The sequence below is a fragment of the Thamnophis sirtalis genome, unplaced genomic scaffold, assembly GCF_051295495.1.
Source record: "Thamnophis sirtalis isolate CommonGarterSnake01/CBP01778 unplaced genomic scaffold, rThaSir2_p1.2 scaffold_1, whole genome shotgun sequence".
In the NCBI taxonomy this organism is placed as follows: domain Eukaryota; kingdom Metazoa; phylum Chordata; class Lepidosauria; order Squamata; family Natricidae; genus Thamnophis; species Thamnophis sirtalis.
Genome location: NW_028261381.1, coordinates 114,048,254 through 114,060,542, shown reverse-complemented (window position 1 = coordinate 114,060,542; position 12,289 = coordinate 114,048,254). Strand labels below are relative to the sequence as shown.

At 35.6% G+C, this 12,289-nt stretch overlaps 1 protein-coding gene across 2 annotated transcripts in view; it reads right to left on the bottom strand.

The window, feature by feature from the left end:
• INO80 (INO80 complex ATPase subunit) overlaps positions 1 to 12,289 on the bottom strand; it is a 58,399-nt gene that overhangs the window by 10,622 nt on the left and 35,488 nt on the right. For both annotated transcript variants that reach the window (XM_014058015.2, XM_087722529.1), the window contains 3 exons: positions 4,639 to 4,864; positions 2,734 to 2,861; positions 486 to 580 (listed from right to left, as the gene is read on the bottom strand). In XM_014058015.2, the coding sequence (XP_013913490.2) occupies positions 486 to 580; positions 2,734 to 2,861; positions 4,639 to 4,864 (449 nt within the window). The remainder of the gene's footprint in view (positions 1 to 485; positions 581 to 2,733; positions 2,862 to 4,638; positions 4,865 to 12,289) is intronic.

Below are 12,289 nucleotides of genomic sequence, written 5' to 3'. Positions count from 1 at the left end.
CCAAATGATTGTCATCAACTTTTTGTGGCATGCTGAAAACAACAATCTCGAATCTTGAAATGGGGTATTTCAAATTTACAGTAGCACTAAGTTCAAATGTTCCTCATGTCACTATTATAGTGGTTATGCAACTATCTTCACTGGATTGCTCTCTGGATCTTGACTGCATGATGGTTTTTTTAAAAAGTTGTAGTTCTGCAAATCATATATTTGATAATATACTGACATTCCTCTCTTCCTTCTCAGAGACTATCAATAGTCACAATATTCATGTTTGCTGTTAAAATGATTGATAATGTAATAAAAGTGGAGAATCAGAGAAGCCCTTTATAAGTTAATGAAACAGAACAATGAGCCCATTCAGCAAAATAGAAAAGTGTCAACACAAGGATTTTATGTAGTGGGTGGAAGCTTCTTCCTTGGGAGTTAGGTAAACACTTGTCAACACATCATTACTATATTTAATATGAGAAGGGGGAACATACCTGTTCTGAAAGTCAGCTACCATATCTCTTCTTTCTGAAATTTTCGAGGAGCCATCTAGCCGCATATATGTATGCTTCCTATAAACCATATATTCCTAAACAACAAAAAACAAGAAGCTCCAGTCTATTTGAAATGTGTAGCACTTATAGTCGTTCCTAGAGAACGGAGTTGCATGAAATATTATGAGTATTTGTGCTGGGAAGTAACACTTATTTTAAAAATGTGCAAAATGAAACCTGACTGCCAAGAACACAATAGTTTTTATTTTGTATTTTATGCAAGTTAAATGAAAGATCATAGAAGATGAACATGTTCTATTGATTTAAAAAACCCTTTAATGACAAAATCCATATTATGGTGTTTAGGGTAAATTTAAAAACATTTTTTAAGGTCAAGGTTATGAAATGCTAATATTTTTTAAGTTACCTACACCAAAATCAGAAACCCAAAATAAAAACAAATTCTTATTTAAAGTCAAACCACATTAGGTTTTGGGTTGAAAATATTTTTCTACTTATAAAAGTGGATTTGCTTTAAAATTATCCATTTTAATAATTAACTTTGCCTACAAATAAAATAGAATACTGAATATACAGGATTTCACTGAAACAGCCAACCCAAATTTCTGCCAATTGAAGCTGCTTTTTAATGCTACCATTACCAAGGAGCACAACAGGGTACTCCAGGTGTGCTCTTTTCCTAATACTCAAATAAAAACTAGTCATCTTTTTGTAAAGGTAAAGGTATGCCTATACAAGATTTGGTTACTGGAACACCCGAGATACATCACCTAGCAAATATACGTTTATAAAACTTATAGGGCTGCCTGATTACATAAAGACTCTGGACAACATACAACATTAAAAACAGAAAGAACCAATATAACAAATTAAAGAATTAAGGGGCTCCAGAACGGGGTGGGGGGGACATTCCAATTTACATGCAGAATGAGATAACCAACTCACATATACCCTAAACTACAATCTGGTGGAAAAACCATATTTTAGTTTTAAATAGAATTGGGGCAGAGGCCAGATGGCTCTCTTGGGAATAGTGTTGTAGAAGGTAGACACTGCATGACAATATTTAATTTTACAGATTCCAAAAGTTTGTTATCACCTATCAGAAAATATGTTAAGCTTTCTCTGAGGAAAAGATGTATACCAGGGAATTTATCTTAAATGAACTGAATATGGGCATAAAATAAGGAGAAGAGATGAGGCTAATTAAGGCTTAATGTAGCATCTTAGCTCATCTGCAATATCTGGACCAATAAACACTTAGGCTATTGAACTATTTTTTTTAAAAAAAATGTTAAGTATTCAGAATATCAACAACAAAATAGTAATTACGCTGCTTCAAAGAACTTTTACCAAAACAGTAGAAAAAAGAGAGACCGATAAAATATTAATAGAATGTTTCTATTAAAATCACTTGAATATCTTTTCACTAAGCCTGATGAGTGACATCAGAAACACTAATTTTATAAAATAATGAAATCCATCTTAAGTGGGAAAAAATTGTTTATTTAGGCAACTAAAACACTGAGTCATCCTCTGATCCAGTGGGAATGACAAAGACAATAAAAATCTGTACACTACCCAAATATTCAACTCAAATATAAATACCTGAATGTTCATCAAAGCAATTCATTTAGAACATAATCCACTGGCTCTTTAATAAAAAGAAAACAGCCAGGATTGAATATATGAAACATAGTTATGGTTCAAGGTCAATTTATGACTATAACTGAGCCAAAAATTTCTGTTGCTAAGTGAGGCAGTTGTTAAATGAATTTGCCTCATTTTGCAACCTTTGTTGCTACAATTGTTAAGTGAATCACTGCAAGAGTGAAGTTAGTAACATAGTTGTTAAGTGAATCTGGCTTCCCCATTGACTTTTCTTGTTAGAAGATTGCAAAAGGTGATCACTTGATCCTGGACCATTGCAACCGTCATAAATATGAGTCAGTTCCCAAATGTTGAATTTTGATCACATGACCGCAGGAGAGCTGCAACAGTTATGAGTGTGAAAAACAGTGATAAATCACTTTTTACAGTTATAACTTTGAACAGTCACTAAATGAATGGTTGTAACTTGAGGACTACCTACCTATACTATTAATCTCATTGTAATAGCTACCTGTACTAATTCTGTCCCAGAAATAAGATAACTCTGCTCATAAAGCACTATTATTTTCCTGAGCCATGAAGTCTAACATTCCCACTGTAAAGGTGATATTCCTACCTCCAATAAGTCAATCATCCGTGTCATCTGAGAGTAGATAAGGACTCTGTGTCCTTGAGATTTTAGCCTTGTCAATAGAACATCAAGAGCATAAAGCTTTCCACTGTCTGTGATCAAGCTCTCTTTGTCTAAAGGAAGAAAGAAAAACATAACATGATTTTTGTCTTGTTACATATAATTTAATTATGTTTACTAATATCATGTCTTAAATCTGGAGGTAGCCTTCAAAGAGTGAAAAACCTACTATCTGGGGAAGGCTTTATCCTTTTGACCCTATTTTATCTGCTTCCAGTAAAAAATGACTTGTGTAATTTTTCAGTGTAAAAATATACATTATAAATCAAAGTCCTTTTGTTTTCTGCACAATACTTGTAATAGTTAACAAAGACAATCTATCTGCCTCATGACAAATTTGTATTATTAAGTAATAATTCAGTCTGTCTTCAGTTCATTCAAAGAATTTTAGTTGGGTTTAATTAAACCTGATTTTGAAATTAGGGGGAATTTAGAATGTTATTCTTTGTGCAAAAAAGACCATATAAAAATAGATAGTCAAAAATGCTAAAACTTGGCTTTCAGCAGTTGCCTTCCTCTCACAGTGGTCTGCAGGGCACAATGGGGTCAGTGAGGAACTAGCTAGCTCTCATAGTAAACAGCCAGTGAAGTTGGTGCTTTTTATCGATGCAAAAAGGACTCAGACACTTCCTGCCATTTAATCTAAGACCATTTTTCTTTCAAAGAACAGGAAAAGCTTTAAGAGATTCCCACAGTGATCGTAATAGGGAACAGTGATTGAGAGAGAAGGGCAGAGTTAACTGCAACAGCAGCTGTTTTGCTGCTCACTTGGATAATCCCTGCAACTTTGCATCTTGAGTTAAACATCTATACTGAATTGCTCTTTAATTCAATTTCACCACCATGCATAATCCCACCTATAGCTGCATTTAATTCTGTGCTATTTCTTTTGTAATAGTTCTTTACAATTCTCAATAAACGCCCATAGCTTAGCTTAATATCAACTTGTCCTAGCTTAGTATTCCTCCTGTTTTGTTTTCTTTACTCTGCAGTTTTACTATTTTAATTTTGCACTACAACTATGTTTTGAAACATCATGAGAAAATATGACTGGAGAATTTTTATTACAAGTTTGTATTTTACTCAATGAAACAGAAATAAGACCTCCCAATGTGCACTATTTAATGTAGTGTAATGTACTAATGCCTTTTAACAGAATTTGTTAGATGGAAAAGATGCTACCAAATGCCTGATATTTTGCTTCAGTTAAAAAAAATACCATCCAAAATGTGCCAGCCATAAACTGGAGATAATACTATGCACCATTTTTAAATTTTTCTTTTTTGATTTTAAGATACATTTATTCTATTCTTGTTTTTACACTTAGATCATTATTCAAATATTCATTGGTTTTAACTGATTAAAAAGCTGCAGGAATAATTTGATATTACAAAAACATAACATAAATGTATTAACATATCAAACATTGATTTACTAAGTGGCATGTATGTGAATGTGCATCAAGTAATATCTCTTTTCAAATTCATTGCATACTTGCTCAAGAAAATGTTTATTCTATACACAGCTTTGAGTAGACTTTGGCCTGGAAGAACAGAATACAAATGACAAAATAAATAAAATGGAATGTAGTGCCAGAAAACAGGGTAAATCGGAGCACAGAAGAGTGGGGAGGAAAGTTTCATAATTTCATAATGGTAATGTCAGAAGAGAATAACCTGTAAAGTTATTTTCATATTTTTCCTAACTTTATAAGAAGCCTCTCCCTAAAATACATAATTCATTTCCTAACTCAGTTATTGTTATAGTATAGGCAATAGTTTATTTTCTTAGCTATAATAGCATATACTGAATTACAAAACTGCAAACCACCTGGTATCCTGACGAAAGACCAGCCGTTTGGAGGTTTGAGCCCCAATAGTCCTCCTGGGGCTTCAGGAAACAACTGAGAGCATCGTTTTAGCCAGCTGGTTACTAGTTCAGGCGCCCCATAAAACACACATTGCTTTGCTTCAAGAGTTCCTCCTTCTTTAAGTGCTTTACGCTCATATTCTGCACTGCGATCATTGCAATAGAAATCCAATGGAACAGCTGTTACCTGTGAATCAAAAGGCTAAAGTTATTCTAGATTTTATGAAAAAAATATATCTAAGACTGGTCCTTAGAAAAAGAATGCAGAAGCGAAGTAATTATGAGATAATTGAAGGGCCTCTAGACCTTTCAAGCTGATTAATTCAAGTGAGAGTTCACACAAGAAATGTTACAAAATACTAGACTAAGGCTTAATAAAGGTATTTTCTTTTTTAATGGAATTATTTCTTATCTGATGCTTTTGAGATTTAAGCATGTAATTAAGCGAACAGAATCCAAGACTACATGTATCTTAAAATATGCTAAAAATTACAGAACAAAGAAAGGAGTTTGATGAGCAACATGTTAAATAGCAAAATAATAGCATAAAATGAGATCGAATAAAAAGAGAAGAAATTATTTTGAACATAAAAGATGATAATGATGGAAATACCGTGTGAAATCACATAAAGCCTGAGAGGAAGAAAGGTTTCAAGAATGACATATGTCAATACATCATTTCTTGAGGAGTATCTTGTTATTCAACAAAGATCACTTCAGTGATTTAGGATCCTGAATTGCTCTGGTCAGTTCTCAGAAGGGCCATAGTTTCAATATGATACAAATTTAGCTTACATAAAAACCCAATTTCATAACTGTGATCTGAGCCGAGTATGAAACAGTCAATAAACAACAAGAAATCTTTGTCTTGGCAGCAATGAACTTTCCAAAGCCCGACACTCTTATGAATACAAAATGTTTGTAAATAAATATTTTGTAACAGCAACACTGCTGTTATTATTATTTATTTATTGCCAAGTGATCCCATGAGCATATCCCTATTATGGAATCTTTGGGAAGTACTGATTTATCTCCCGTAATTTTGCAAATACTGTTTTAATTGACTCTTGCCCCTATCTTCCAAAGGAACCGAAATCCTGGCTATCCTCCCAGGTCCCACAGTAGTAGGGTGGTTACAATTTTTATGCCATTTCATTTGGGAGACAAGGAATCATCATGTTTCTCTATTTTATTGTTCTGACTAATTATGTAAAGCACCCAAAATCATAAAGAATCAGCTATTCTTTAAAACTCTGTAATAAATAAATGAGTTGGAACAGGAGTTTATCTTCCTGTACTTACAACTTTCTTCGCTGACAACTTCAGTGTAAATTATTTAGCTAAAATAAATGTATTGCCAACACAGGAATCTAACTTTATATCAAGCTAACCATCTTGGACCATCTCCATCATTTTAATCTTCGCCTAACATTCTGCTTCATCCAGATAGCAACAAACAGCGAACTCTCCAAGTAGCTGAATAGTCTCCAGATAAGGAATATGTTCCAAGAGACAAGATTGCTTTTATTTAAAACACACACACACACACACACACACACACACACACACCCCTCTCTTATCTCTCTTTAACAGGCTAAACAGCAAGTGTGTGATATCATCCTGTACAACATGTTATTGTTCCCAAACACATATATTTTCAAAGCTGAAGGCCAAAACAACAACAAGATGGACATAAGATACAATGACAATGATAAAGAGAGTAGTGGAAGTTGCAATCAGGACTTAGAATCTATATTTATATATTAGCCAAGCAGAAGCAGAATATGTTTCTCATATAAAACTCTGTTATTCATCAAAAGTTTACTAACAAGGGAGTCTCTTGTTTAGATGTCAGAACATGGACATAAATACTCTATTTTAGAATACTATTCTTTAACTTATTCAATTTTACATACAACCAAATAAAGGAATTAAAAGAATTTGTCACATATCATTCAGTTATTTGGATAAGAAGCAGAATTTCCATACCTTCTTAAACTCACTAAAACATATTATGAAGAAGATAGAAGAGGCAAGTATTTATTGAAAGTGAAATCAATAATTGAAAGAGTGACCCTGTCCTTAACAGAATAACAGAGTCCTTAGAGGTGTTCTAGTCCAACTCTCTGCTCAAGCAGGAAATGCTATAACATTTCAGACAAATAGTTGTCCAATCTCTTCTTCAAAACATTAAAAAAACTATTTACAACCATTACGGAAATTCATTCTACTAACAGAGATTTATTTATTTATTTATTTGATTTCTGTTGCTACCTTTCTTAAACAATTCTGGGTGGTTCATGACAGCAATATAATTAGGAAATATAAAACATAAAGCAATTACATGGTAAAATGATAAAACAAAAAACTGTATCTTAATTGGTAAGTGAGCACCTGTCTACCCTAGACGAGTTCAAATCACCAGGACCGGATGGATTACACTCCAGGGTTCTGAAGGAACTGGCAGACGAGATCTCAGAACCACTGAACTATATTTTTCAGAGATCCTGGAGCACCGGGGAACTACCAGAGAACTGGAAAAAAGGGAAAAAAACAGATCCAGGAAACTACAGACCTATACGCCTGACTTCAATACCAGGAAAGATTCTGGAAAAGATAATCAAGCAACGAATTAGCGAACACCTAGAAGCAAACAAAGAAGCCAGCATGGATTTGTCAAAAACAGATAATGCCAGACTAATCTTATTGCATTCTTTGATAATGTGACAAAATTAGTGGACCAGAGGAATGCCGTCGATATAGTTTACTTGGACTTCAGTAAGGCATTTGATAAGGTAGACCACAAACTACTACTACTAGATAAAGTAGAAGAATGTGGGTTAAACAGCATCACCACCAGATGGATTTGTAACTGGCTGACCAACCGCACTCAACGTGTAGTCCTCAATTGAACTGCATCTTCATGGAGGGAAGTATGCAGTGGAGTACCCCAAGGCTCTGTTTTGGGCCCAGTACTCTTCAATATCTTCATCAATGATTTGGATGAGGGAATAAATGGGGAACTCATCAAATTTGCAGATGACACCAAGTTGGCAGGAATAGCCAACACTCCAGAAGATAGGCTAAAGATACAGAAGGATCTTGACAAACTTGAACATTGGGCACTATCTAATAAAATGAAATTCAATGGTGAAAAAAGTAAGGTTCTACATTTAAGCAACAAAAACAAAATGCACAGGTACAGTATAGATGGTACCTTGCTCAACAATAGTAACTGTGAAAGGGATCTTGGAGTCCTAGTGGACAACCATTTAAATATGAGCCAGCAGTGTGCAGAAGCTGCCAAAAAGCCAACACAGTTCTAGGCTGTATAAACAGAGGGATAGAATCAAGATCACGTGAAGTGTTAATACCACTTTATAATGCCTTGGTAAGGCCACACTTGGAATACTGCATTCAGTTTTGGTCACCACGATGTAGAAAAGATGTGGAGACTCTAGAAAGAATGCAGAGAAGAACAACAAAGATGATTAGGGGACTGGAGACTAAGACATATGAAGAACGGTTGCAGAAACTGGGTATGTCTAGTTTAATAGAAAGAAGGACCAGAGGAGACATGATAGCAGTGTTCCAATATCTCAGGGGTTGCCACAAAGAAGATGGAGTCAAACTATTTTCCAAGGCACCTGAGGTAGAACAAGATGCAATGGGTGGAAACTAATCAAGGAGAGAAGCAACTGAGAACTGAGGAGAAGTTTCCTGGCAGTTAGAACAATTAATCAGTGGAACAGTTTGCCTCCAAAAGTTGTGAATGCCCCAACACTGCAAGTCTTTAAGAAGATGTTGGATAGCCATTTGTCTGAAACGGTATAGGGTTTCCTGCCTAGGCAGGGGGTTGGACTAGATGACCTCCAAGGTCCCTTCCAACTCTGCTATTGTATTGTAATTATCCCCTTAAGATGCTCTGGAGCTACCTCCAATTATCGTTCCATTTTTTCCTGTCCTATCCCAATGTCTCAGTAAAAAGCCAGGACTTCTGAAAGGCTAAATGGGTGGGATCTGCCAAATGATATAGAGGGGGACTGTTCCACAGGGTAGGGGCAACTAGGGAAAAGGCATACTTCCAAGTTTCCACTAGCTAGCAGAATTTCAGGGAAGGGATCTGGAGCATGCCTACCCTATCTTTACCTATACACAATACGTTTAACTGCACTGCCAGGACAACATAGTACAAGACGAAATGCTCTTTGTTTTCCTTAGAAAATACAATACAATATCTACCAATGAGGCAGAGGATATAAACACATTTTCATTAAAGTTGAATATAAGCTCCAAATAACTCCTATTCTCTATCAATAGCTGTCATCTGCAGGCACAGTTAGCCATGATGATAACCAAAATAATATGTATGTCATGACATCGTGCTGCACTCTTATTTTTGCATTGTAACATTGATAACAGGCATGGGAGGACAAAGGTTGCATCACTATACTTGGATATACTCTACATCTCTGGATACCAAGCAGTTTCTAATTAAAATTTGTACTATGCTGCTGGGGGGGGAGGGGGGAGAGAACACAAAAAGAGATTTCAACCAAATTAGACTCCCAAAAAGAGAAGTTCAAAAAAGGTCACAGAAGAGCTAGTTTCTGGTGAAACATGTCCAGGCTAAAACATGTATGCTATGTTTTATGTTCAGGACAGAAGTGATTTTCTTTTTTTTTGGGGGGGGGGGGATTCAAGGCAGTCATAACAGTTAAGGGCATGAATAACATGTTGGTTTAGTAGAGAAGACATTCGCCTCTCAACCGGAAAGTTGAGTGTTCATTCCAAAGTAGTTGCAGATGTTTCTCTCCTAAGCACAATGAAAAATATCTGCTACTAACTAACCGGCCAATAAATGCTCAAATCCATCCAGTCGTCCCGACTCTACCCAGAATAGGGATTACAGAGTTGTGAAAAGGGAGCATAACAGTTAAGGGGAAGAGAAGTATAATGCTGGGAAGATCAAAGTGGTGGTAGAAAGGTTGGGTACGTCATGCCAACAGCATCTAACACATCTAACAATACTATGGCAGCAACAGCAGCTAAGGCAGGGGTGGGTAATAAATTTTCCCAAGGGGCAAGATGAGAAACTGGGACTGTGGTGGAGGGCCAAACCAATAGAACCCTGAAGATGGATAGATTGAAAAAAGTAACAGTCCCCTTCAAAATAAAAGCAATGCAACTGTATTGTGTGCATGGCGTACACTTATTTACATTTGGTTTCTAATTTCCTATTGACCTCACATGGACCAGAAAGAGACAGCCAAAGGACCGGATGTGGCCTGGGGGGAAGGGGGGGCATAAAATGCTCTCTTCGATCTAAGGGAAAATAGAGAAAGGCAGGTTCTGGGAAGATCATATTAATTCTTAAACATAGCATATCCATCTCTCTGTATTTTGTTTTGGCCAAAGCTTGGAACCAGCCAAATATTCTGAATTTTTGTTCTGCTTAACTATGGTCTCCCTAGAATAGTTCAGTAGAGCTTTCAAATTATAATATATTTGTTTTGAGCTTGAAACAAAACACCTTCTTCTTTGTGGATACTTCTACTTTCTTAATACTTTGAAGAGATGATACATATTGATCAATGTAAATCAGTGATATTTGTATCAGTGGGACACAGATTAAATTATTGAGACTAAAAGTCTAATTTACAGTATACACAGAATTTTGTGTTTTTTTTGGGGGGGGGGGGAGTTGGGATGAGTATTCCTATTTTGATGGGAACCCGAAGGCAGTTCAAATGCATATAATATTTGCATGTGAACCCAGGATTAATGTAGTTCATGAGCCCTTAGTCATCTGAATCATAAATTGAGTCTGAATGAGCTTTGTTTTAGACCTGGAACTTAAGCCCCCTCTCCTAACAGAAAAAGTGTTAGGAAGCAGAATTGTATGTTTAAAGCAGCTAAGTACAACAAAAAATAAATGTAAAAACATAACTTAAACTAACACAACACAATGAAGGAATAAATAATTATGGATCCATGATATTACTATTAAAGCTAATGATTACTGTCAATTTCCCAAGTCTATCATTTATAGATTTGATGCCCTTGTTTTAGTTTCCTGAATTTAGAAGCACAGATTAGTATTATCGATCACATTTTAGTCACGTTTCTCATTATGCTGGCTTGAAAGCAATTTCTGAAAAATGTATAGATATTATGGAAATACAAAATATCTTAAAGAGAAGTTTAATGAAAAGAATGCTGGGAAAAAATTACTTCTGGCTCTAAACCCAGAACTGAAAAAGTGCGTAGCATCTGACAATACAAAGCAATGCTGCCATCTACAGCTAAGAAATCATAACTTCAAACGGCTTTCACAAATTGCATTAAGACCATAACTTTCCAACTGAACAATACTATCCAATTTTTCATTATGAAAAAAAAGAATCAGAGTAGTATTTCAAAATCACAGTTTTTTTTAAATATATGTGAATGAACAGAGATTACAGGAATGCTCAAATGTTTACTCAAGACAGGAACAATAAATGACCACTCATCCCATGACCATTCAAAATAACAACAGTGATGAGTGAGGGATACCTATGACCAGTCCTCAAAGTTACAGATATCCCAGCACTCATGATTTGGGTGTTTGGCAACCCACTTGCACTTATGATGGTTACAGCATCTTGTGGGCATGTCAACCTTCCCAGCCAGCTTCCCACAAGCTAAGTCAATGGGGAAGCTGGCAGGGAAGATCACAAGTTGCTGAAATCCTCATCCGCTTGGCAGCAGCCACCTCCAGCCTGCCATATCTCAAGGGGCATTCCTGCACCCACCCCTGCCTGGGAGTAGTCACCCCCAGCCTAGGTATAACTGGGGCCACGTGCACCCACCCACCTCCCTACCTTCCTTCTCCATTCCATCCCATTTACTGTATGTGTCCCCTCTAAATGGAACTTTCCTTCCAGAGCAGATTATGGATTTCAATTGTATTGACATAAGGAGCTAACTAGGTATAATGTTAAGTGCTTCAGTCATAAAAACTATTTCAGAAATTGATTTAAAACTGTTGCAGCAAGCAAACAGAGATAACATGTGAATTAAGTAGATACTCTTCAGATTTTAAGAATTATTAAAAACATCAATTATGATTTATTGATAATAATTAGACAGACAGACCCAAGACTTAAAAAGGATACTAAATCTTATGGAAATTTGTGTGCACTATTTTCCTACTTTGCAGAAGTTAAAAACTTAAGATACTTAATATAAACTCTCATATTTATTTGCAGCTGTGTATAAAAACATGACCTTAGCCATAGTCTTTACAAATGCTAACTTTATAGTTTGCTGCTGAAAAATGAGCAAATTATAACTGAGCTGAGCATCTCAACAAAAGTATCAAGGGTCTGTGAGATTGTTGTGAAAAAGGTCAGCCTATTACAAAATGCCTTCAAAAAAGGCATCAACATCAAAATATTTCTATCAGAATGACTGCAGTATCCTTAAAAAAAATCACATAGTGACCTATGTATGGCCTATCTGAATAGATATTCAGAGCAGGAAGAGGAACATAAAATGGCCACCAAAATGATCAAAAGAATAAAACAGCTGTCTTTTGAAGAACATTTATAAGTTTACATTCTGAGAT